Source organism: Musa acuminata, chromosome BXJ1-6 (genome assembly GCF_036884655.1).
Source record: "Musa acuminata AAA Group cultivar baxijiao chromosome BXJ1-6, Cavendish_Baxijiao_AAA, whole genome shotgun sequence".
Lineage (NCBI taxonomy): Eukaryota > Viridiplantae > Streptophyta > Magnoliopsida > Zingiberales > Musaceae > Musa > Musa acuminata.
Window position 1 is genome coordinate 7,316,229 of NC_088332.1, and position 25,963 is coordinate 7,342,191.

The 25,963-nt window shown below is 45.3% G+C and overlaps 3 protein-coding genes, 2 long non-coding RNA genes and 1 other non-coding gene across 9 annotated transcripts; 2 read left to right on the plus strand and 4 right to left on the minus strand.

The window, feature by feature from the left end:
- Positions 1–2,556: 2,556 nt before the first annotated feature.
- Positions 2,557–3,713, minus strand: LOC135675956 (uncharacterized). Its single transcript, XR_010514086.1, has 2 exons — positions 3,546–3,713; positions 2,557–3,241 (listed from the first exon to the last, which is right to left on the minus strand). It is a non-coding gene; the product is annotated as an uncharacterized LOC135675956 (long non-coding RNA).
- Positions 3,714–3,812: 99 nt separating this feature from the next.
- On the plus strand, positions 3,813–5,150 carry LOC103987232 (U-box domain-containing protein 4-like). The gene is made up of 2 exons (XM_009405474.3): positions 3,813–4,826; positions 4,984–5,150. The coding sequence occupies exons 1-2, from the start codon at positions 3,813–3,815 to the stop codon at positions 5,041–5,043; spliced, it is 1,074 nt and encodes a 357-aa protein (XP_009403749.2). The 3' UTR covers positions 5,044–5,150.
- A 1,618-nt stretch (positions 5,151–6,768) lies between these two features.
- Positions 6,769–6,842, minus strand: TRNAI-AAU (transfer RNA isoleucine (anticodon AAU)). The gene has a single exon. It is a non-coding gene; the product is annotated as a tRNA-Ile (tRNA).
- Positions 6,843–11,185: 4,343 nt separating this feature from the next.
- On the minus strand, positions 11,186–12,557 carry LOC103987233 (probable strigolactone esterase DAD2). The gene is made up of 2 exons (XM_009405475.3): positions 11,999–12,557; positions 11,186–11,885 (listed from the first exon to the last, which is right to left on the minus strand). Exons 1-2 carry the CDS (start codon positions 12,433–12,435, stop codon positions 11,450–11,452), a joined length of 873 nt encoding a protein of 290 aa, XP_009403750.1. The 5' UTR covers positions 12,436–12,557; the 3' UTR covers positions 11,186–11,449.
- Positions 12,558–15,074: 2,517 nt separating this feature from the next.
- Positions 15,075–21,257, plus strand: LOC103987234 (uncharacterized). Of its 3 annotated transcripts, none has more exons than XR_010514087.1 (9): positions 15,075–15,345; positions 15,445–17,272; positions 17,728–17,893; positions 17,993–18,149; positions 19,193–19,768; positions 19,861–19,960; positions 20,045–20,411; positions 20,550–20,749; positions 20,841–21,257. It is a non-coding gene; the product is annotated as an uncharacterized LOC103987234 (long non-coding RNA). The 3 variants fall into 3 exon arrangements; XR_001978336.2 differs by having other exon boundaries at positions 20,079–20,411; XR_010514088.1 differs by having other exon boundaries at positions 15,445–16,666; positions 20,079–20,411.
- Positions 21,258–21,330: 73 nt separating this feature from the next.
- On the minus strand, positions 21,331–23,538 carry LOC135675957 (cyclin-D5-2-like). 2 transcript variants are annotated; one of them, XM_065186633.1, is made up of 5 exons: positions 23,136–23,538; positions 22,942–23,034; positions 22,565–22,853; positions 22,320–22,453; positions 21,331–22,232 (listed from the first exon to the last, which is right to left on the minus strand). In XM_065186633.1, exons 1-5 carry the CDS (start codon positions 23,370–23,372, stop codon positions 22,047–22,049), a joined length of 939 nt encoding a protein of 312 aa, XP_065042705.1. In that variant the 5' UTR covers positions 23,373–23,538; the 3' UTR covers positions 21,331–22,046. The 2 variants fall into 2 exon arrangements, with proteins under 2 accessions (XP_065042705.1, XP_065042704.1); XM_065186632.1 differs by having other exon boundaries at positions 23,118–23,538.
- Positions 23,539–25,963: the final 2,425 nt, after the last annotated feature.

Consider the following 25,963-nt stretch of genomic DNA (forward strand, 5'->3'; position numbering starts at 1 on the left):
AGGCAGCAGAACTGATAAGGGCAAAGGGGAAGGAGAGGAAGAGGCCATACCAAATGCTGGAAGGAGAAGAAGGACGACCGATGGAAAAACGGGATCCACCATAAGGGAAAAAATCCGATAAAGAAGACGTGCGTGTGGCCAACTGCACGCTATTTATAGGCCAAATCCCGCCAAAAAGACGACTCTCCTTCTCCCCCTGCGCCGCCTCGAAAAAACCCCAACAACACGTCATCATAAAATATGGCTTGACGTGGCGTCTCCCCCGCCCTCGATACGAAACCCGAGGCATTTAAACCTCATCAGCCTCGAAACCCAGCACCGCCCAAAAGAAGCAACCTCCTGGGCTCCCCCAGAAAAACGATTTGACTTCTCGCGCGCGCGCCTGTCACTGAACAGTAAGTCACCGATCACTGCCCAAGTTGCTACTCGGTCGCACGATGCCCGAGACCACGCCTGCGTGGTTTGCCCGCTTGTGTCGTGCTACTCGGTCGCACGATGCCCGAGACCACACCTAGGCGGCCGGCTCGCCTGTGTTGTGCTCCTCGGCTTCCTGCTCCCGAGACACGCCCGCGCGGTTTGCCCGCCTGTGTCGTGCCACTCGGTCGTCGCACGATGCCCGAGACCACGCCTGCGCGGTTTGCCCGCCTGTGTCGTGCCACTCGGTCGCACAATGCCCGAGACCACGCCTGCGCAGTTTGCCCGCCTGCGTCGTGCTACTCGGTCGCACGATGCCCGAGACCACACCTAGGCGGCCGACCCGCCTGCATTGTGCTCCTCGGCTTCCTGCTCCCGAGACACGCCTGCGCGGCCAACCCGCCTGCGTCGTGCTCCTCGGCTTCCTGCTCCCGAGACACGCCTGCGCGGCCAGCCCGCCTGCGTCGTGCTCCTTGGCTTCCTGCTCCCGAGACACGCCTGCGCGGCAAAACCGCTTACGCTGTGCTCCTCGCTTCCTGCTCCCGAGACACGCCTGCGCGGCCAGCCCGCCTGTGCCGTGCTCCTCGGCTTCCTGCTCCACGCTTGCGTGGCCAGCCCGCCTGCATCGTGCTCCTCGGCTTCTCGCTCCCGAGACACGCCTGCGGCGGGCTCCTCGGCCTCCGATTCCCGCGACCACACGCACGCCACCCCCCTCGTTTTTTATCGCGGAACCTCCACGATACCCGTGCCCCCCCGCGGCAAGCTAACGGGCGATCTCAGAGCTAAAGCCATGCATCAGACTCCCAGTACGACGACCGACGCATAGCTTCTTTCCGGTGGAGAATATGATATGGGTAAAAATGGCAACGCGACGCATCACGACGTCAGCCATGCCAGGAGGGCGCACTGCCCGAGAAAGCTAGCATTAAGGCCGACTTGACGTGCGCCAACGTCACCAGCTCTCGGCTGACATTCTCAGTATTTGACCCCGTACGCCTGGCCGAGGCACGGAAGCACGTCAACCGAGGCTCGCCCATACCCTGCGGCAGCTCGGTTCTCTACGCAACCCCAGTGGCAATATCAGACACCACGCGAGGTATTGTCCTGCCCCCTGCAAGCGGGCACATCAGGTAACATCAAACCCATCTATAAATACCCCGGAGTTCTAAACGAACAAAGGAACCGGGGGACTGGTGGACTTGGACTCCAACTAAACTACGACTTCGGCTGCTCCACTCAAAACCCTCTCCACCTCCACTGACTGGATCGTCGGAGGGGTCGAGCCGAACTTCCGACCTGACCTTTGTGCAGGTACGAAGACGACGACGACCTCCCGCTAGGCCATCGAACGAGGGAACACCCCCCGGAGGAGCCGACGACCTCGCATGCCCCCGACCCGGACGTTCATCGAAGCCCAACTCGGAAAGATCCCCTCGTCGATCGGGCCCGAACCAAGCCGTGTTGGCCCGAGGCGACACTTCCTATCGAGGGTCCTTCGCCTCAAGGGGTCCAGCAGGGGGTGATGCCAGAGGGAGTAGTTGGCGTCTATCGCTGGTCACGACGTGTGATTGCTTTTAACCACAGAAAGCCCGTAGGATGGCGAGTTAGGTGAAGTTGGAGTGCAGCGTCGCAAAAGAGTGCGAGACTTCACCCTCCGTTGCGAGTGACGACTTGGCTGCTGCTCCTCTTTGTCTTCTTCACTCCCTCATACGATGTGACTGGGTTCGATGACGTTCTCCGATTCACTCGCTCATCATTATCAACTGATACAACCCGGACGACAAGTTAGTGGTGTCTTGCAGAGTACGTCAGGAGTTATTGCTGAAGGCCATCGAAGTTGTCGTGATGAAGAGATAAGGGCCAATGCAGCAAGCTAGAAATTCTTAGACAACGTGATCTGTTCATTGATCTGACTTTCTACCCCCTAATCAGTGAAGGACTAAAAGTGTTTGTTGCCTCGTCTCACCATTCCAGACCTTTAGGCTGCTAGGAAAACATGTGATATATGTTTTGATATTTTCTATCACGAGCAAACCAGTTAGGTTTGATGTGTCGATGAAACCGGAAAGAGAGACAGAACTCATGATATACTCTGATACTACGAAAAGAAAATTATGAGAAAATCGAAAGAAGAATTCGAAAAGATAAACGGAGATAACTCATTTTACAGGATAAAAAATAATTAAATGGTAAATAAGATCAATTTCATAAATTCTCTTCTAAGGTAAGACTTAGGAAATATCAAATCTCCTCTTAATTGCTTTAGAAGAACTCTGGCATTTGATATTTTAGAGAACAAGATTAGATTGGCCGGGATGGAACCCAATCCTCAAGTCCATCTCCTCTTTCATGTCATAATCCAGCTTGTATCTTTGCATCAGGACCTGCAATTTAGCTTTCAGTTCCAGTCTCGAGTCATTGTTCTAAATCATCTCATGTAAAGAATTCTATGCATAACCAGCAGACATGCAAGCGTAAGACCAGCCACTTGTCTCTAAAGCATTTGCCCCGATCACATTCTACCACAGTGTCTTGGTTCCTTCTACGGCGAACACAAGATCTAAACTATCTGCTTGCTTTGCTTCTTCTACAGTGATTGCACGAGTCCAAGGACCATGGCAGAGGCTTGTCCGACGCCTGCCACCAAGCATGAGAGCCAAAGTCAGGAAGAAGCTGACAAACTCCACTTTCGGAGCTTAAATGCGACGGCGATGCCACCGCTTGACATCACACCAAATGTGTGTGTGGGTGGACGAGCCCGAATCATCGCCCAATAATTTCTCGAGATTTGTGATCCATTTCTTCTCGACAGAGACTCGGGTGTGTCCTGCGACATGTCATATGTTCACCAATTAGTTTACTGGATGTGCATGTGAAGTGCATATGATAAACTGCAGAATTTGTCAGAGACAGAGACAGAGAGACAGAGCGAAGCATTTCTTAAAACAAGAAAAGAAAACGCATTGCTTTCAGAAACAACAGAGCTATTTTCATATGGTGATTGATAAGATGAACAACAAAATCCTATTCCAACTTTAAATCGGCATCACTAAGGATTAAGAAACATGAATTGAAGCTAGAAGAAATGGTATGCATCAAATGCTGAACGAAAGAGAGGGGGGTGAGAATACCTTCTCACTGTGAGGCCGGGCTCTCTGTTGCGGTCTTCTCACCGTTACGGTGACCCTAAACCGACGACGCGCGGCATCGAGAGGGAAAGCCGCTACTGAGTTATTCTCACGTGCTTCGCACGTGATCTTCATTGGCTAGCGGCCTCTCCCTTCCGCGTCTTGCCTCTTTCGGAGGCAAGGCATCCTTCCACGAAAACCCTCGGAGGTTCCTTCCGCTGGTCTTCGATCGAATTGGATCGAGAAGAGGACGAATCGAATCTGATCGAGATGGAAATGGAGATCCCGTCGAGCTATCGGTACATGGAGCGGAGCTACAGCGACGGAGGCGACTCTTCCGGCGCCTTCAGCGACTGCAACAGCGACCGCTCCGGCGAGTTCCCCTCCTACGGATCACCCAGCTCGTCGTCTTATTCCTCCGGGGGCGGTGGCCTCCAGCGACTTCTCGTCGCCTGTTCCGCTGATTACTCCGACGAGGTGGTGCGCGGGCTCATCTCCGACCTTGAGTCGCCCTCCGCCTCCGTCGAGTCCCAGCGCCGCGCCGCCATGGAGCTTCGCCTCCTCGCGAAGCACAATCCGGAGAACCGGCTGCGCATGGCCGCCGCCGGCGCGGTCGGCCCCCTCGTCGCGCTGCTCTACCACTCCGACCCTCAGCTGCAGGAGCACGGCGTCACCGCCATACTGAACATCTCCCTCTGCGACGAGAACAAGACCCTGATCGCCGCCGCCGGCGCCATCCGCCCCCTCGTCCACGCCCTCCGCACCGGCACTCCCGCCGCCCGCGAGAACGCCGCCTGCGCCCTCCTTCGCCTCGCCCAGCTCGACGACCTACGCGCCGCCATCGGTCGCTCCGGCGCCATCCCGCCACTGGTTACCCTCCTCGAGACCGGCGGCCCCCGCGGGAAAAAGGACGCCGCTACCGCCCTCTTCACCCTTCTCGCCTCCCGCGACAACAAGATCCGGGCAGTCGACGCCGGCATCGTAAGGCCGTTGCTGGACCTGATGGCCGATCCCGAGTCGGGCATGGTGGACAAGGCGGCCTACGTGCTGCACGCGGTGGTGGAGGTGCCGGAGGGCCGGGCCGCGGCGGTGGAGGAGTACGGCATCCCGGTGCTGGTGGAGATGGTGGAGACGGGCACGGCGCGGCAGAAGGAGATCGCCGTCCGATCCCTCCTCGAGATCTGCCGGGAGAGCGCCGCCTACCGCAAGATGGTTGCCCAGGAAGGCGCCATCCCCCCTCTCGTCGCCCTCTCCCAGTCCGCCACCAAGAAGGCCAAGGAGAAGGTAACCTCACCGCCCCCTTTCGCTCTTGTGCTCCCGCTCCGACCTCCAACGCCGGCGTGTCTCGCCGACGTTAGCCCCGCCCATTCTTTATTCAAATATTGTATATCTATTCCCCTAAAAATTGGAATAATAACTAAAAGAAATCCAAACAAAGCAGGCGGAGGCGTTGATCGAGTTGTTGCGCCAACGACGGACGGCCGGCAACTCACACCACTAGTCGGTACGTGGCGAGATCACGAGGCCTGTCGTGGACCCCATGTAAGTGTGTGGCTGCAAGCGAGTGTACATTTCTTAAAGCGATTTAAAAAAAAGGGCTTTCTGTTTTGTTGCTTGTGCAAGAAAATTTTCTTAATTTTAGTTTTTTTTCTTGTGTAGCATCCCCAAGTTTGAAAATCTCGGCAGAATATCCTTTGATTTGATTGTCTAAAAGGATCATTTTGGTCTTATAACTTTGAAAAAATTCTATCGTACTTAGTCGCTCAATCCGTCAGCTCTCGCCCGCTCATCGACTCTAGCTGTGGTCAATTATAACCCCCTTGTAGAGGCATAAGTGATTGGTATTGTTAGCTTTCGGATGGAGGTACAAACAACTAAGAGAGGAGAGGGGAGTGATCAGTTGGAGCTAGCTCACTTGTGGAGGTACAATGAGGGGAGGAGAAGAATGGATGATCGATATTGTCAACCTATGCGTGAAGATATAAGCGATCAAGGAAGAAGAGTGGGGCAATCGATAACGAACGAACGAAGATTGATAAGTGAGATTATCAAGTATGAACGATGATTGATAGGTGAGATTATCAAGTATAAAGCGGATGAGGGATGGTCGATGAAGGACAATGATCGATAAGAATAACACGATCATCTTAAAAAAATTTAACGTTATTTGGATTTTATATTTATTTTGGTGATGATAAAAAATTAGTAAACATTATTAAAAATAATAATAATAAATGGGGAAGTGGGGGATTGATAATTTATGGCGGCCGCTTGCATTGCCACAGTAATGATGTGCACATAACCGACACCCAGGGTTTATCTTATTGACTATGGAATCTGTGTCATGTGAGGCGACATGGTGGACTCTTCCTTGTCCGCCAAGGAGGCAGAAGAGACGTCATTTTGTGTGGTTCCACAGATGGAGGATATGTGCATGCATGCATGCATGAGACGTCATTTTGTGTGGTTCCGCAGATGGAGGATATGTGCATGCATGCGTGCGCGTGCCCATTTTTCAATCCAAGTATCACATAAACATCATTTTTTTTCTCATCAGCCGGCGCGGCGCTCTTTGTTTATGGATTTCGTGAGAACTGCATCGGGTTGAGGATCGATTCACGTGCTTCGATTTGGATGGCTACGATCCATTGTCCTCGCCAGCCGCCAACGTTGTGGTTTACTGAGGGATTAAATTCGTGTGCGGCGTCGTATGGAATTAGAGAATACATATAGCGGGCATTTATTTAATGTGAGAAATGTGATTGGAGGATAGGGTTCGATAAGTACGTCTAGTGAATGAGCTCTGTAAAAGCTAATTAAGAGAAACAAACAATGAGTATGTTGTTAACAGTAAATAAATTCTTACATTTTACATTTATTTCTGAAGCGTCTGTTTTTTTCCTAATTAAACAAGATAGTGTCTGAAACTAATAAACCAAAAGGTTAAAAAAGAAAGATAAATTTAAGCTAAATTAATTAACATAGAATAAAAATTAGTATTTAAGTATATAAAAACCTTAAAACATCAAAGCGAGGCTAAATTGAACAGCCCAGTGCACAAATTCAGCAAAGATTGAAAGGGTATGATTAAAATTAGAAAAACTAATTCCAGTAAATATTTAACTAAGATTAATGATTGAATTTTTAATTACATTAATTTAAATAAAAAATAAATTTATAGCCTAACTTTTGAATAAAAAAAATAATTTAATTAATATAAAAATTATGGCCCATGCAGGTTTCGAACCTGCGACCTTCGCGTTATTAGCACGACGCTCTAACCAACTGAGCTAATAGGCCAATACATCATTAATATTATCAACTTAATAAGAAGCATATCACTTCGCTATAACGATAACATAAAATCAAACAATTTCATATTTCACAGAGAAAAAACGTGAAAGACGAGCCCTATAAAAATCAACTAAAGCATCAAAATCTGATCATCCTTCTTTATGTAATGAATTTATATAGTCTCATAGATCTATAAAGATTTTGTTCAGCAGCAGCAGAACAGGTTATAGATCTACCGGTCAGAATCACTGATATGAAATCTTTGCTCTCAGTTCTTCATTCTTTGGAGTTCCGTCTTCTATCTGCTTCATCAGAAAAGATCTTGCATTTTTCTACTTCGTAGCCACTTTGTCGATCTGCCTCCATTTTTCTGACCATATCTTCCACTGTATCTTTCCCTGACCCTCATGTTGCTTCCATCATGCATTTAATTTCTTTGAAAATATCTATCTACCCCCTTGTCATGTTTATCAAAGCACAACTGAAGTCATTCCAAAATATAGCATCAACTATTTCTCTCTCATCAAAAGTTTAATTATCAGTGGCTCTACAACTGGAGCTTCGACCACCATGCCCAGCACTGCTACAATCATCATGCTGCATAGATAGCCTTGATTGATATATAGATTTAAGTAATGGAAGGAAGGGGTCCGAACAAGGATGCAGCTACACAAGGAGGAAAATGGATTTGTATGCAATGAACTACATAAGTAGGACCAACAACATCAAAACATAATGAGATGCAAGTTCCTTTTCCTCCCAGCTCTTTTCTGACAAAAACAGACATAGATCGTATGCAACGTCTGATTGAGGACTGAGACAGTGCTAAAATAAATGAATAATATAAACATAAGAAAAATCACCTGCTTATGTTTGCTCATGCATGAATGAGTTGAAGGTATTTCTGCTGTTCCAATACAGCAAGGGTTGGTTGAGTTGGCCCACTCAGACCAGTATAACCCATCACCCATGTCGATCATAATAGGATTAGGAATGCGGTTCAGTCTCAAAAATGTGTCCTGTGGAGGAGACAAATGCACATGCTAAAGCAACATGTAAGAAGATGAGCCCAGTCATGGGGTAAGCTACTGCAACAATTGCTCATGCTTATTTTACCTGGACAAGTCGGACTAGCTGATTACCCTTAACAAAAGAAACATACATTACACCGTAAGCAAACAACAAAACTGGTACACTGTCTTCTACAGATCACTAGGACTACAGTACTTGTATCAACATAATGTAGTCACCTATGAAAATAGTAATACAAAGGAAAATAACCGACTTTAGAAGCTAAGAGGGCCATAAACCCTAAGCCCTATCCCGGTGGTCAAGAGCCACCTAGCTCTTAACTCCAAAAGAGCCAGGCCATTAAGAAGACAAATGTTGACATATGTTCACATCAGTGATTTAAAAAGGTGCTCGGGCGCTCGCCTCGGTGCTTGGGTGAGGCGAGACGAGGTTCGAGCACCTTGTTTCAGGGCCAGGCGGTGCAAGGCGCCGCTTGGGACCTTAGGGCGAGCACCCGGTTCATATAAGGCAATCGAACTAGACTTTTTAAGTATGGTTCGATTAAATTTGCATTAGTTGATTCGATTAAACTAACTAACGCGTGCAGTTATATCAAAACCTACACGCGACCCCGACTCTTAACCATACGCTTTTTCCCTCTACGTTCGCCGCCGACAATTTCTCCCTCTGCGTTCATCGCTGACGATTTCTCCTATTGCCTCTGAGTCTTCCTCTATCGCCGACCGAGTCTCCTCAACTTTCGTTGTTGTTCGCTATCCCTGTCCACTGCCTGCTGCTGTCCATGACGCGACTCTACTGCCTCCTGCTGTCCGCGATTTCGTTGCCGCCGCCGCTGCTGTCCATGACGCGACTCTGCTGCCACCTGCTGTCCGTGATTTCGTTGCCGCCGCCGCTGCTACTGTCTGTTGCCTCCTACCGTCCGCGACTCCGCAGCTTCCACTACTGTATGCTGCCTCCTGCTATCCGCGACTTTACTGCTACTGCTGCGACTATTATCCGCTGACTTCTCACCGTGACTTCTCACTATCAGTTTCTACTCTTCCCTTCTAACTACGGTTAACAGTAAATATACTATTAACAGTAGATTATTAATAACTATACAAAATAATTTTTATTCATTAGATTAATAATATAATATATTTTTTATATTTTAATATTTTAGAGTGTCTCGCTTCGGTCGGGCGAGCGCTTAGTGCTTTAGGCATTTTGGGACCTCGGCACCGTTTGACATCTAGCGTTTTTTAAATCACTAGTTCACATACAAATCTAAATAAACTATGTTAAAATCTTAAGTTTATGACTGAAAGCATACAAAAAACAACTTTTTTTTTAAGGAGATAACAATCTTTAAGGAGTGGCTTCTTTAAGACACACATCAATGAAAGGTCACGTTCATATAAAGACAAGTTTATATGTTGCTGGACTAAAGCTACCAGAGAAGAGACATTTATTATATAGATTTCTAGGCGTGGAGGCCAACCTACAGTACAGAGAATAAAAATAACACAGTTGTATACTTCACTGGCTATACTTAAGAAGTCTGCCGTGACAAAGGCTGCTAAAAAATCTAAAACCTTTCGCACCACCAAAAAGCTATATATTAATTCTTAAGTTTAGAAATATAGATTGCAAATCACAGTTCTTAGTAACCTTTTAATCACGCAAAATGCTCGGTAGCATCAAATAGAACACAAAAGAAAAATGAAGACAAGGTTTAGTTTCAAATGGAAATATGTGCAGTCTGACCAAAAGTCTCCAACAAAAACAATCACTACCCAAAAGGAAAAAAAAATACAGACAATCATCAAAAGTGAACATCACCACATAGCTTTCAGAGGAACAATAAAATGAGATGATTGGAAAAGCTAAAATAAAAAGCCAACCGTAGAAAGATATCCACTAATTAATATAACAATGCTCCGGAATCCAATTGCAAGATGACAAGCATGAGATAAATGAACCTCATAATGCGTTAGCATCATACACAATAAAGTGGTGGAGGTCAATTCCTAAGCTCCAAAAGATGTAATTTTACTAAAGGAGGAGAAAACAAATATACAAACTTTCGTCTCTAGTGGTCAGTGCATTATTGCACGAGTGAGAGGTCCCTCTTTAAAGTACTGAAAGTTTCTTCTTAGTTTTTTCTTTTTTATTTAAATCTAAATTTTCTACAATATTCTGAGTATGGCAGATTACATCAGCTCAAATATTCCCCTCCTTCAACCATGAATAATCTCTATATATTAACACCCACAGTAAGACGCTTAGGAACCTGTTACTAGTGTAACCCTAAAATCAAAATCCAGCACGGAAGAAAAAGTTGAAGAACCCAATCCATTTCCTTCATCGGTCACAAATTCGGATGCCCATGAACAACCCTAGAACTTTGTTCAAAGTTCTGAAACTACAAAAGGGCGACAATATATGCCGGATCGGTTCTCCTTCCTTAATCACGCATTTTATTCATCTGCATGTGGAATTTCTAGTCAAATAGGGCTCAAGAACTCCAATTACAGCATGCAGCTACAACTTAAGAGGGAGATGAGGGGGCACCTGGGCCGAAAGTGGAGGCGTCTGCCATCAGGAGGGAAGCATCTGGCGACCTCCGGCGCCGCCCTCCTGTTCGCCTCGGCTTCTCCGAAAGCCCGACGCGGGCTTCGTCTTCGTTTATATCGACAGCCGGCGCTGGAGTCAATTTTTATCTGCGACTGGGTTGAGTCGGACCGGCTACGGGTTTGCATCGGACCGAACCGGCCAAATGATGGCAGTGATCGATTTTAATAGATGAAAAATAGATAGAGTTGACGGAGTCAAAGTTCACCGAGACATTCGAGTAAACGATTAATATTTTCATTATAAAGACAGCATTTATTTATACTATTAATAAACCTCTGGATTCTTATCCGAATAGGATCGTTTGTGCTCTTTAAGCCCCCATTTCTTCCACCCATCCATTTGTTGATGTAATCCAACTAAAGACTTGACTTGTGCGAGACAGCAGCAGAAGCACCACTACAGCAGGCCTACCACCGGGATATGGGTGACACCTGTCTCTGGTCCCCTTTCTTATCTCCAAACCCAACACACTTGGATTGCCTCCTCCCGAGTTAATCCTCCTTCGACAGGCACCAATGACAAACTGATGGAAGCCTGGAGTAGCTTTCCAGTCGGTGCTTTTGCTTTGCTTTGCCGGGGAAGAAAAACCCAGAGATAACTCCAGTTCTATCCAACCCCCCACTTTGCATCTATCAATATCACGACCCCGCTTACTGACGCGTGCACCCAACACACATCCATTTTGCTCACAAGACAATGGATACGCCAAAGCAAACAAGCAGATTTGCCAAAGCTTTTTTACTATTGGACGATACACTGGGGAAAAAACAAAGGGCAGAGGAGGAGGAGGAGGAGGAGGAGGAAGATGATGAGATCACGTGACCTCCACGTGGATGTCTCTTGTGGATACATCTAAGACGAAAGGGACGACCGACCAAATTTTATTCTCCACGTATCATCAGCCATTCCCAGTTTGACTCGGAAGCGGAGGTGGTGGGCCCTGCTGTGGCTGGTGGTGATGGTGATCAGCGGTGGGAGGCGATAGCGCGGCGGAGGACCTGGACGAGGACGGCGGGGGAGCTGAGGTGGGGGAGGTGGCCCTCGATGGGGAGGAGCTCGATGGTGGTGCGGCCGCCGAGGTGGGCCTTGAGGTAGGCGGCGACGGAGGCGGGGACGGAGACGTCCTTGGCGGTCTGGACGACGACGCAGGGGGTGCGGACGAGGCCCAGCACCCCGCGCAGGTCGCTGTTGACCACCGTCCGCGACACGAACAGCGAGATGTCCGGCCTCATGTTGAACAGCGTCCGGCTGAACTCCCGCACCGCCGCCGGCACGTCCGCCCCCACCGCCAGCGGCGCGAACCCCTGCACCCATGCCTCGTAGTTTGCCTCCATCGCCGCGAATACCTTCTCGAACTCTTCCCTCTCGAAGCCCCCATGGTAGTCTCCATCATTCAGGAACCTACCCAGCATCCCAGACAAGAACAGCAAACACCTCACCCAAATCAGTCGCCAGAAACTGCTGTACCAAGTCGATCAGCCCCCGGGAGACAGGGTTGTTCTTCATATAGATACCTGGGGGAGGCGCCGACGAGGATGAGCTTGAGGAAGAGCTCAGGGCGGCGGATGGCGGCTATGATGCCGATCATGGCGGAGACGGAGTGGCCGACGAAGAAGCAGCGGTCGATGTGGAGGGCGTCGAGGATGTCTAGGAGGTCGTCGACGTAGGCGTCGAGGGTGGTGTAACGACGGAAGTCGAAGTGGTCCGGGTTGACGCTGCCGGCGCAGACCAAGTCGTAGAGGACGACGCGGTAGTCGCGTTGGAAGTAGGGGAGGACGCGGTTCCATGCCGACTGATCCGTGCCGAAGCCGTGCGACAGCACCACCACCCGCTCCCCGCTACCCACCACCCGCACGTTCAGCAACTCCAGCAGCTTGCCGCTGCTTCTTCCACCGCCTCCCGCCTCCGCCGCCGCCGCTGCTGCTGCGTTAACGATGCTGCTGCCCCCCATGTCTGACGCTCACCCTATATTACTCGTCTTAAATAGAGTAAAAAGACTAGAGAGCAGAAGGTGAGAACTGGCTACTATATGCATATCTATATATCATATATATATATGAGTTGATATGTGTATGTGCTTCTCAAGTGCCGTGATATGTAAATATACATAGATACACATGGCTTGCGAGGTGGAGAGAGGAAGAGGTGTTCCACCTTCTCCTACCCCTGCTTCCTGGGCCTTCCAATCGGTTCCATCCCACCGTTGTCTCTTGCCCTGTTATCTTCCTCCCGAGGGGAGGCGGGGCCAGGAGTCATCCATACCGCAATATCTTTCTTTATCTTTGTCCTTCCCACTGTGCGCCATCTACCGGCCCACCGTACTCTCTCTCTGCTTCTTCTATTTATATCTAGTGATAGAACATCCAAGTGGCATCCTTCGTTCTCGTGTGTAATTTGAGGTACCAGTTGCAGAAACGGTGAGCATCACACTGTCCTTCGTCCTATTGCCCTGTGATCAGACGTCGATGCGGTCAGTCCCCGTTCCCAACTCTTGTAGCCTGGTGGGGTGAAGTCAGTTGTGTGGTCTTTTCTCTCACCGATGGCTTACCTCATGAACACATTTACCTATCCGACAAACGTTCATTCAGACACCTCCAAGCACTGTCAAAGGACGATTTGTGATGGGGAACGGGTGGGGCTCTGTTCCTTGACCTCGAAGGGTTGCGTGTGGTTGTTGTGGAAGGTGGAGCGAATGCATGGTTCTCGTGCTTTGGGTGGTGTTGTCTACGTAGATGCTGAAGAAAAGTGGATCTTTGATCCAAAAGCTTCGAAGGAGGATTAACATTAAGGTCATGCAAGGGGACCAAAAATTCAAACCCAAATCCTTCCTTTCGCCATCGGATCTGAATTGCCTCTTCAATGCTCTGCCTATTCCCAGGCATGTTTGGAGAATTAAGACACTATATTCGTGCCTAGAAATCTTTTGTCAACCACTGTCGATCAAGCACAGAGTGGACCTTCTTTCTCGACGAAACTGATGCAGAGCAAGTCCCATTGCATCGTCTTCGCAGATGCAGTCAGAGATTTTGCTGTTGCCATGCATCGAACTGGCAAATACACTCACAGACCATTCTTCTGCTTTGCATCTCATTAGCAGTTGCATTCACTGATCATACTGTAGCCATGGGATGATGGTACTGTTGCTAGTCTAATCGCAGTTTCTGACAAAAGCCAGAAGAGCACAGTCTTTGGTCACAGAAGTGGATTAATTGGCAAAGAATCTGATTCACCGCCTGTCCCTGCTCTCTCCATTGTAGTGGTGCTGCTGCTTTTGGTCCCTCGTTATCTTGTAGCCGCATCCACCTAATTCTCCCCATGAAAAAAATGGAGACCCAACCCCACCCTCACCTTTGATCAATTGTGTCTTCCCTCATCTATCTCCCAAACTACTGATGGGGATTGACCGGGACCTGATTTCCTGTTCCTCTTTATCTCTTGACAAGAGTAGCATATGCATCCTACAGTGCTACAGTTTTCATATTTACACTCACAACATCGAGAGTGCTGCAATGAAATCTTCATTTTTTTCATGGTAATATTTCATGCAGGAGATCTTTTCACATCCATCCTTTGCTTTTTAGCACACAATAGTGAGATACCCCCATGCCGAGATTTCACTGAGATCTTGCCTAACCTGCACTTGGAATTGAGCAGCTCAATGGTATTCCTTAGAACTTGATAATCTCAAGAACAGTGGAGCTGGAAATTCCCAGATGAACAATAATTGTGTATGAAATCTTACAACCGAACAAGAAAACTTTATCTTTTGAAAATACAGCCATAAACAAGTGTGGATTTTGATTGAAACTCGAATCCACCCTTCAAAATTTCAGAAGATATCAGATGTCAGTTTTCCTGAACCATATATAAATTGCTCCAACTTTTTATCTGAAAACTACTCAGATCTTCATCCACAGAGTTAGTACTTCTTTGGTTTGTGTCCTTATCCTCTTCTACTTTGGTTGGTGTGTGTCACATGGACTAGATTCCCGGGGCAACTGTTTCACTCTTGTCAGGCCCCAGCGGCACTCTTTCTTCTTCTCCTTACAACAGACAACCATTACTATATAGCAGCAGTGCTTGGTGACTCAGCTGCTGGGTGTAGAGGATAGGAAAACATCCTTTTCCTACCTTGAATGCATGACAAGTAACCCCTGCAGTGTTTGATTGAGGAATTTCTAGAACATGCTGTGTCATCACATCAAGTACCATCCACATAACATGTTTTGCATACATCTCAGAGCAGTAAATAGTAAGATGTCCTGTGAAATCAACACATGACAAGCAGTAAGGTCAAACAGATCATGAGACAAGTGGACATTTCTGTTTGTTCAGATATAGTTTTCATCCTCTTATAGCATCTTGGCGGTGTACTCCATTAGATCATGAGACAACTGTCTTTGGTAGTCTTGAATCTAACCCAGATCTTTAGATCAAACATGTTTTTATCGGTATGGCATGTCAGATAAGATCTTTCCAGCTCTTTTTCCCAGAAGAACGACAGATGAACTGTAGTGACCACAGCGAGGTCAAATTAGCGAAGTTCGGTCTCATTTGATTTGAATGAGGTGCTCCTGAAGATAATGCAATCCAATCTCTGCAAGTCTTCAAGAAATAGACAGCCATGCCGATATTCTCATGATCATGATCTCTGGGTCCCATTCATCACCCTCCCATTGTTAGAGAAAGAGATATCTACCAGCCATTGGTTGCCGGATGTTTGATGACTCATTGACCTTATCTTCCACATAAGCTCCTCTTTGCTTCGTCCTTTACGAAAACTAAAAGTAAGCATCAATGGGTTCCGAGTGTCCCAGTGTTGGATCCTTGGAGGAAAAGTCTCTTCCCCAATGGCTAAATGGTAAGATATCTTTTCCTTGTTCTTTCATAATGGCTTCCTAGTCACCTTAACAAGGATACTGGGCCTATGTCTCATGAACACACTGAAACCGTGACGCAGTCATAAAGATCATGAAGTCTGAAGAACTTTAACCATCTCCATATGCATGTGGACCGAGAGAAATCTTGCAGTAGTACGAGCAAGCAACGTGGTTCTGTAAGTCGTGGGATGATAAGGAAATCTCCAAGCTTTGCTGTCCTGGCCCCAGCATGGAACGAGGCTGACAATCTCTATCTATGAAACCTTGGCTAAATCTAAGTCCATGCAGTTAATGATTGCTGAATTGGGTGCATGAACTTAGGAAATGGAGAGGAAGATGCAATGATGTGCTGAAGACAGACCGTGCTATCAAATGCAGAATATGGAATAGTATTGAATGGCATAGCCAGCAGAACATAGCGAAGCACTCAGTCCCATCTCCAGTTTTGTTTGCAGAAGTCAATCGAGGTGCGGGTCAGGACATGAAACAGCTATCATCCGAAATCGATCACAGGTTGATCTGATAAAATCAAATCTTTCAGAAACCTCAAAGGAAGAAGAAACCAAGTGATTTGGACCTGTGGATTTTTAGCCATCTAACATTAGTGACCCTGTTTGTGGTGAAAGAGCCACAGGCAGTTTCTTCCCTCAAGCTGAGCTGAGTCGCTGTGTGTTCATGTTAATTACACTCTGAGCCATCTTCTCCAAGCTACAAACTTAGTGAGCATACAGCCACAGCTCTAATCAAACACCTTGAGCTGTCTGGTATGCAATCTCCATGACTGCTCCGTGTTTGAGCAAATACAGATTTTACCTGATCAATACAAAGTCCACGTGCCTTTGCTTTGGATGCCCTGAGCAGAGAAAACTTGGTCCAAACCTAGGAATCATGTTTGGATCAATCTAGCTGAGAAGGAATAATATATGTAGGCAACCAAAGAAAGAATCAACTCTAGCTGAGCTGAGCCAACGATGGTACATGCTTAAGAGTCCTATCTTTCACTGATCAGTAAAGCCTCACTCGCCTCCCACGGATACTGGTCTCAGCTAGACATATTATTGAGCTTCGCTTCACCTGTACTCGCTGCCTTCCACATCTACTTCTCCATCGGTCAGTCCAAAAGTAAAGCCAGCCATGCTAGTGTCTTCCGCCGCCGCAGCAGCCTAAGGTTGTCAACAGTCACTGGTCCTGCGTCCTCCGCGACTCTCACTCTCCCTGCGGCAGAGGAAGCCCACGCTCGATCCTCGCCTCTTCTGCAAGAAGACGAGGAACGGTCGAAACTGATCAGATACCTTTACCTTGGTAATTTTGCAAGCCGGATTTATAGATCGAACCGTAACCTGAACCGGATTCTTCGGTTCGATTAGGTTCTCGAATCAGTACAGTGCCGTTTAATAGGCACCCGGTCAGCGCTGACTTGGCCTCTGTTTTCGTTCGATTTGTCGAACACACGGAGAGGCAATCTGCTATGTTCCTCGATATATCCCGGATCTGTCTTCCTCCCCCGTTCTTCTTATCTCTGTCGAACGATGATGAGACCTCTCCATCTCGTTCCCTTCCTCCCCGGTGGTAGTGCGTCTTTAAAGGTAGCTCTTTGAAGTAGGGGCTATAGAAAAGTTCGGCTTTTGGTAAGAGGAGTTGGGGAATGGCTAGCTATATGAAGGGTAACTTCGGTAGGGAGGAGGAGAACCACTAGTGGGAGAAGGCCGTCCATCGACGGCGGAAACTGTGCGGCGTCGTCGCCGGGTGTTGGTTTTTGGTATCTACTGCACTGCTTCGGTTGACATTCCATGGGTTGACTCTCCAGTGTATGAAATTAACAGGGAATGCCTTGGCAAAACATCTGCGCGCACCATGTTTGATGAAGTTATCGTTGTATTACTGGCAATAGGTGTTGCAGGAACTGAGGTGATTTATGGTAACACCAAAGCATTTTACTTCTGCATGGAAAGGGGAAATAAACTATAGTAGCCTCTTTCTGATGGCTTAAATGCCTCGTAAAGAAGACATGAAATGATTTAACTGATGTGTGTTCCCAAAACATAGATTTTGTCTGTAAATTTAGCCGTTATATTCCATAGTTTGATTGGCATTCTCTCATTTACATCAATATGATGAAGCTGTGCAAGTGATATTGTTATTGGTTCCATGATGCTACTCTGAGGTTTGCTAATTCTATGTTTACAATCATCTATGTAGCTAGCTATTCATGTGGTAGCTTCATGTTAGATAATAGTCCAGGCGTATCCTAAATGAAACTTAGGCCTGTTTATGCCAGATTCTCCACTATTGCTTTATTGTGTCTGCAGTGTTTCAGAAAAACACAGAAAGATACTTATTCTCATCAATCTGTGATTATGCAGGTGGAGAAAAGATTGCCATTGTTGTCATCATCATGGATGAAAAAATCTCAACTATTTTGACTTTGGAAAAAGGGGATTTTTCTGTATACATATTAGCATTCAGAAATTTGCACAATTTCAGCTGACTTTGCTCTAATTGTAAACTTTTTATCAGCATGGTTAACAGGTAAGTTTACTCCTCTAATGATACTGAATAATTCATAAGCTTGTGTTTTTCAAAGCTTGATCCCTCATTAGTCTCTCTGGTTTGCCGCATTCATGTTAGAACATGCTCCTACCGGAGTGGTTCAGCTGCTTTGGGTAAACTTGGTTATGGACAAACTTGGAGCACTTGCATTAACCGCTAGGCCTCCTAATGATGAGTAAATGAAGCAAGCTCCGGTTGGAAGGGAAGGCAATCATATAAGCAATGCAATGTAGAGGTACTTCTGGACAAGCCTTCAATCAGTTAATTGTGATATGATATCCCAATTCTTTTGTCTTTTCAAAGATAAATTCATGGCTTGTGCGGATCTCCTATAACTTTATTGCTCCACATTATTTTTTAACTGTGTAAATGATATGATGAATGATTAATGAAGGATTATATTTTTACTGCAGTATTGTGAAACTGAAATAATTGAACAGGCACATCCATGTAAGGATGGCTTACAAATCAATGCTTTAAGAAATGTTCTGAATCATTCCAATAGCTTATAAATAGGGAGAATGTTTATATATAACCACTCAACGAAATGTTTCAAATCATTTGTTTTCCATCTGTCTTCACAAGAATGATGGATTCTATTGCTTGGGGGGAAAGAATCATGTTCTCCTTCCCACTCTGCCTTTTCAGGTTTAATAGAATGCGATCTGACTTTCAACAATTTTCACTTATTTTTTTATCTGTTTCTTTAAGAGAACTTAATATTTTAACGATTGTGGATATTTTAGACATAGGAAATTCTATGATTATTTTCAGTTGAAGACTTTATTGCACTATATTTACAAGTAATGTAAACTCCTCTGCGAGTACAAGGTGCTTTGAATATTATCGTACACTGTTCCAGAGATTTTTCATTAGCGGATAATATAGATATGCGAAAAAAGATCTATCTGAACTCTTTCTGGGCAACTGATGTCACTTTATCAGGATCAGATTAGAAAGGCACATATAACTTCATAATCTGGATGAACTTATTTAAACCCTTGACTTTTTCCCAGAAAGCCAAATGTGGATGTTTGTCTGGATAGTTGTTAAGCCAGTTTCATTTAGCTGCAATTACTTATTTAACTTCACAGTCTGATGTTGTACCGTCTACACAACTGTGCACTGACCATTGATTGGTACAACTTATCTAGTTTATGAATAATTATTTTAATTTTTTCTCATATACATCAATTGCTGATTAGAAGTCAGCAAATCTTTTCTCAGTGCATTAGCAAAGGCATATAATTCCAGTAATATCTAGAGCTTCTTGTGCAGGTCGTCAATTCGATGAGCTCTAGAGAGATGGAGAAGATAGATGCATTCCAGGGCATAGTAATCGAATAGCTGTGTAATTGTGTGTCACTAATTGCACCATCATATTACAATCTATAAATGTCAAATTTCTTGGAGATTTCACAAATACAACACCATTGTCATTCTCCTAGTGAGTGGTATGCATGTTGATTGGATTCCTTGGTATACCCATTTCTGCCACAGTTAAAAGGATTCCGATATATTCCAATCTGAAAATCCAAAAGCCAAACTGGTGCAGAAGGTATTGATTTTATGCTATAATGGCTTCTTTACATGACTTGATACAGGTGTTTGTGAAAAAGGACATATGAAGCCAGCCATGAGAATATTCTATGGCAAATTGGATTTTAAATCACTGGTGATGGTTTGTGGGAGTTTTCCATGGAACTCAGATCATTTGCACTAGGACTAGATGCAGAGGTCTAACCATCTTTAAACTGCAGATTCCTATTCTTTGGTCAAGAAATGACCAGTAGATCGATCTCTTCTTGTTCACTGATCCATAATGGGTCAAACAAGTCTACATTAGTTCCAAATGTGATTTCCTCTTAACTTCAACTTGATCCTGTATTCATTACCAATAAAACTAATACATTAATATACTAATGAATGATTATATTCTTGATCAGAACTCTTTATTTTGTTCTTCCCTCTATGCTACCCACATGTTGGAAGCAGTAAAAAGAACAAAGATCAAGGAGGTGATCTTGCATTTTGCTCCACACACAGGTCAGTACATTTTGCTCGTGCAGTTCTGTTTCCTTTGGGTGGTTACATGGTCAATTTGATGTTACTTCTTTCATGTGATCTCAGTTTCATGCTAAGACAAATCTGATCCATGTGACAGAGGAATTGCAAAGGCAGAAAACAGAAACGAACAAGATGTGTGTGACAACACTGCAGAGCTATGTTGGAAGGATAGATGCTTTAGTCTTGTTCAAGGTTCACGAGAAGAAGAGGAGGTTTCCTTGTACCTATGCATCTTGCTACATGAAAGTTTCTTTAGTTGCGGCAGATGTTGGCCAAAGATGTTCATTGGTAAAACAAGACAGTAAAATTTCTGCTCAAGTCTTCTAGTAGATATCACTGAATTCATTGTTTGGAAAGGACAAGACTCATCATCACTGCATATACTAGAAGTCCTAAGCCACTGTATACACCACAATCATCACTGCCACCAGTAAATTCTTTACTTCTATCTAATCCTTTTTTTTACAATGATAAACCAAAGGCTTAATGTACTTTCTACCTCATGGTAAACTGATCAGCTGCTGTCTTTTCCTCTGCACTCTCAAAATTTCTCTGCATCATTCATCAGGACCTGGAGAAGTGTTCTCTTGACCAAGTCAAGATGGATGTGCCATTGTTTTCACATCGAGTTTGGTAATATTGATTTGTTTACTTGCTGCTCCTGAGGAGAGAGAGAGAGATCCTTGGCTTGCAAAGGTGGGCAGGCCACCATATGCAGCAGCCTCTCCTTTAGGGGAGCAGTTTGCTGTGTAAATTCCAGCTGCACAGGTCAAGCTTCACTTCAATTTCTTTAAATCCTTCGTTTCTGCTGCTGCTGTGACAGGGCCAGCCCACTCATTTTTACCAAACCATGTCCCAGGCTTTGTTTTTGACTGCATATACATCAATCAGGGAGCAAGGAAACCCCACTGCAGCAACACCAGCCATCTGATCTGAGATCAGAGAGTGGTGAGAGACAAGGATGGGAGACTCACACATGTTCCTCAGTGAAGGAAGGTGAAAGATAATGGCACCATCACATGCTGCTCTGGTCAGCATGCTTACATAAGAAAAGAAACCCACAGCTGCAGGTGGTAGAAGCTGAGGATATAGTTTGGCTTTCTTCATCACTGACCCCCACCCAACTCTTCTATCTTATCTGCTGCTGAATGATATGAAACATTAGATCTCAAAGTTGAGCTCCATGGATCAATTTACTTATCATATGGATAAGAAGCTTTTGAAGTGGGCATCTTGATCAGTACAACAGACAAATCTCCATGAATAGCAGCAATATTAGCCCATCTTTGAACAGTTTTATTATTCTGATTCCAACAGCAAAACTTAGATATGACCTGTGAAACATCACAGAGCACCAATGGAATGCAGTACCAAATTCATTCCCATGATTCAAGCAAACCCAATTACAATTCATCCAACATTATACTTTGCTCACTGCAAAAGAAGATAAAAAAAAGTAGGGGAAAGAAAAAGAAACCCTTCACCCACATTACACAATCATCTGGCCAGCATGCAGCAAAAGTGCATCTGATCACAGCCTTTAAGATATCAAGAAAGCATCCCAAGCACCTCCACCCAAAGTGCATGGCTACAGGATCTCTTAAACAATCAAAGCACCAGACTCCCTCCACTGAAAGAATCAGCATCTCCACTCCTCGCATTCGGAAGAACAAAAATGAAAAGCCATATTACAATGAATAAAGGGGAAGTGATCCTCAAATCAAGAACAAGAAGCTGAGAACCAACTCCACTGCTTGCCACCCTATTCACAGTAAAACTCATCCCTTCTTGTTTTTTCAGTTTTCTTTGTTTTATCTTCAGTCAGTCTTTTTATACTTTGAGCTGTAGCTTTAACCTCTCTTCTCTCCTTCCTTTCCCTTCTCTCTACACCAGTAACTAGTGAGTGTGTGAAACACCCTCTCAACACCACACATCCAAACCTTTTCAAACTAAACCATCAATCAACTATACGATATATATGTTTACTAAGAGAATCAAATCAATCCTCATGGACAACCATAAAAACCATTGCCTGAGTCCGAGTTCTCAAGTTGCTATTCCAATACTATTGCAACCTTCTTCTCTTGCTGCTTGCAACCACAAAAGAGATGGTTCCGTCAGTATCAACCGAACTGTCGACACTCAAACCATCAGCCACCGAGTGATCAGGAGGAGCCAAACCCTTTGATGTTTTCAGCTTCTCCTTTTGTGTCTCGTGAATCAACAGACTATAGCAGGAAAAGACATGATCCTGTGCCACAAGATTGTCCATCATATTATTTGGGCACCTCATATTGAAGGTTGGAGACGAAAGAATCTAGAAGGTTTTAGCACTTACGGTGTCCAAAGATCTGCATGATGAGACGGTACTCATCTTGGACTTCACTGACTTCTGAGTTAATCCTTCATCCGATGCAGCAAGAACTGCAGCAGCAGCTATAACTGAAGCTCGATAATCCACCAAATTCATTACTGCATTCATCGACAGCAATGACAAGACGCTAAAAGATCGAACGTTCGAACTCCTTTGGCATTAAAGATCTACAGAAAGAACAAGAATAATCTGTCTAGCCAGCCTCTGACCTTCGATGCTTGCAAATACGAGCTTAATGGCCTTCCACAGTACGCCCTCCGATGCATGCTGTTGGAGCTTGGATGCGAAGTGGCTCAGATAGGAGAAAGGCGTGACCATGCTCATCCTCCACTCCAATGTACCCAAAACCAGCAGCTCCATCCTCTGTATGGCTTCGGTATCGAATCGGTAGTCTTCTGTTTGGAACTCCGACAACGCCGGAACCTTGCGTTCTTCCATCTTCACGGCCAGAGATAAGCAAGCCACCGACAGCAACCGAATGGCCCAGCTCTTGCCTTTCTAATCCATGCACCCAAACAAGCTTAATCAACGAGAAGGATCGGCAACCCAAACAAAGAGGAGGAAGAAGATCCGAAGCAGCACTTACGATCGAATCGGTAGTTCGATGCATGAAGAAATGATCCAAGTAGATCACCGCCACGTACGCCGTTTTCATGCTGAATCCAAAGAAGGCCTTCGTCTGCATCAGCACACAGCAAAGACACAAGAATCAAGAACACAGAAACCGAAATGACTTGCTTCGCAGATGGAACGCAGACTAACTCTGAGAATCCATCGAACCGCATCAGAACGAGCAGAGTTAACTGAGTTTCCAGCTGCTGCATCAGGAGTTGCGCTGCAGAAGCAGCTCTCTCTGTTCAGCAGCATCTCTACGTATTCATCAGAGTCCTCTTCACACAACATCACCTTTGCATTCTCCTCCTCCTCCTCCTCCTCAGTTTCCTGCACATCGAAGCATGTTTCATGTTCCTTGCAGATGAGAGTAGACAGAGAAACCATGTAGCCCGAATCAGCCATGCCGGAGGTCAGAGTTGTTTCCTGGATGGAGGATATAGAGGAGGAGGTTTCGAGCCTAAAAGATGGCCTAGTAAAAGCAGTGCCTTTGTAGAGCTCTCGTGGTTACACGAGAAGAGACAAAGGTTCCTCTGAAGGATCCCCCCATATGTGTGCAGGAGTGTGGAATATGGTGGCCGCAAGCTGTTCTCCCTGCTTGTAGTCCTCACACACACTCTCTCTCTCTCAAAAAGCTTCACTGTCCATGAATAATAATAATAATTGATATTTAGATTGTTAGAGTGAGGCAAAAGCAATAATAGTCCAATAAAAGATTAAAAAAAAGGGTTAGAGAAAAGGAATCATTAAGCAAATGCAAGGTGTGGAAAGTACCATCTTGCTTGATGGGACCATTGACCATATAATATTTCTTCCTAAAATGGGATGGTGAATATGTAGGCATTGCAGGTAGGTCAAACACATGGTAATTGGTGAAGAGATCACCCAAGTAATGGTTGGAGTTGGCATCAAAATGTTGATTGAAGTCCTAAACCAGGGTTTCAACTTGGAGTTTATCTTCCATATGATCCAGGAAGAACAGTTTGAGTTCATCATTGACTCTATTCTCAGAACATTATCTAAAGGAGGGAGGAGTGACATCTTATCTTTCCTTACATCCAGTGATGCTACTTATACTTTGCTGACTACCCACTGCCATCACCAACTCTTTAATGCTCATAAATCTGTTCCCCTACCTAAGTTTCTTGATATGGAAAATAGAGTAGCATTTCTCCTCAGAATCAATCACTAGCTATGTTCTATAATGCTTTGGATCTTAATGTTGAGAAATATAGCCAAATATATTACTTGATCCTTCTGACTCTGTCTGCATGGCCCAGAAATTCTCTCCTCCCTCATTAGTATAAAATTAATCTCTTGAGGAAGAGAGCAGGAAGCCCAATCATCCTGTAAATGTTGTAGCTCTCAGCATGTATCCCTGGTTGATATGGCATCTGATCTAGGCTTATAGGATTGTCTCCAAGTTGATGGCATTAACCTAGGAAGAATAGATTAAGAATCTCAATGGAGTTTTGATTAAAATGCACACAGTCAAACTGGTAATCTGAAAATTGACAGAAAGCTACACAAGATCCAAAGCCTGACCAAGTTGCCAACCATCCATCCAAGTTTTTGTCTCATGGCCTGAGCCCTGAGGGGGTTTGCCCTGACTGCTTTGTTCTTTGTTAACTCCTGGTTGAAGCATTGTTTTGTCATCTGCTTCTGTTGCAAGCTGCAAGTGACCTGAGCAGAGAAGTGAAGTGGAACTGTTCATCTCTCATGTTTCTTACTCTACGAAGAAATCCCAAGGGACATACCTCATTTCGTCACTCCATTGCACCTGTAAAGCATGTGTATGCCAAGGTAGCAGCAGAGAGTTTCCATGGAGGACATTTTGGTAGGCACACATGATGTGTTGTATAAAGAAAAATCTGAGGTACAAAAGCACAGTAAAGACAGGTTCTTCTGAAAAAGGTTCATGATGAGAACACCACAAATGTACTTGGCCTTCTCCATCTGACCTAAAATCCCAGAAAGGAGTCAAAATGGCCACCAGGGAACTTTTTAAGATAACAAAGTTGGATTTTTTTGCTTTCTAACAGTAGCATGATTCAGGAAGCACACATTGAGCAGGACAGTCTTTCTGAGGCCAACTAATCCATTGTCATGAAGCTGTGCCAGGGCTTATCTGAAAAAGATGTTTACAGTTGTAGCCTCTCCATCTAGCAGCGGCAGAGTGCCATGACACCATCAAACCATCTGTGTATGTGTATGTGCGTTAATGATGAGGCTGGCATTAATGACCTTCAGTCATTGTCTGCTTTGGAATCAGTTCCTCCACAAGGAGAGAGAGAGAGCACCATTTGCACAAGCATGTGGAGGATGTCAGATCTAATGCCACTCTCCTTTTCTTCATGGTTACCAAAAGAACCTTTCACCCTCTTGAATGCTGCTAGTAAAGAAAGAACAGATGGATGATTTGAAGACCCTACCTCTTCTTCACCTTCCTGGTTCCTACTCCCATTCCACAAAGGAGGTGCAAGTGCTTACATTTCAAAGGGTGTCATGTCATGGGTCCTTTCTGCTCCTTGGAAAAGAGCAAGGTGTGCATGTCTCTGTGAAACAGAAAGGTAGCACGTAGCATCGTTTCCTTTAGCTCTCAATAAAGCCATGGAAAAGAGCTGTTGCGTGCCTCTCTAAAGATTGAAATGGAGGACTACTCCATATCTTCTGGCTTTAAGAAGGCCATTGTTAGGTGGATCTATTCTACCCACACCATTGTTTGCCAGCTAAAGCTTGTTAGGGTTCCAAGAGGCCACCTATCTATGTCCTGAAGCATTTTAGAAATGACCTTCATTTCTTGAATTAAGTAGTTCTTCAAGAATATAGAATGATCAAAAACTAAAGTTATGTTTTATCTTTCGAACAATGAAGAGTGATTTATCCCAAAAAAAAAAAAAAGCTTTGGTTCTTCAAGAAATATCATATAATGTTCCACTAAATATGGGCCCATTTGTAGAGCCCAACTTAGTCCATTCTATTCAATTAGTCCGCGC

Bases quoted from the DNA above. Each gene is read 5' to 3' on its own strand.
- LOC135675957 (XM_065186632.1), bottom strand. From the start codon at position 23,372: ATGGCTGATTCGGGCTACATGGTTTCTCTGTCTACTCTCATCTGCAAG. The intron at 22,854-22,941 runs GTAAGTGCTGCT...TGCATGGATTAG, and splicing joins ATCGAACTACCGATTCGATC to AAAGGCAAGAGCTGGGCCAT. The intron at 22,233-22,319 runs GTAAGTGCTAAA...CTTGTGGCACAG, and splicing joins CATGCAGATCTTTGGACACC to GATCATGTCTTTTCCTGCTA.
- LOC103987232 (XM_009405474.3), top strand. From the start codon at position 3,813: ATGGAAATGGAGATCCCGTCGAGCTATCGGTACATGGAGCGGAGCTAC. The intron at 4,827-4,983 runs GTAACCTCACCG...CAAACAAAGCAG, and splicing joins CCAAGAAGGCCAAGGAGAAG to GCGGAGGCGTTGATCGAGTT.
- LOC103987233 (XM_009405475.3), bottom strand. From the start codon at position 12,435: ATGGGGGGCAGCAGCATCGTTAACGCAGCAGCAGCGGCGGCGGCGGAG. The intron at 11,886-11,998 runs GTATCTATATGA...GATGCTGGGTAG, and splicing joins CTCGTCGGCGCCTCCCCCAG to GTTCCTGAATGATGGAGACT.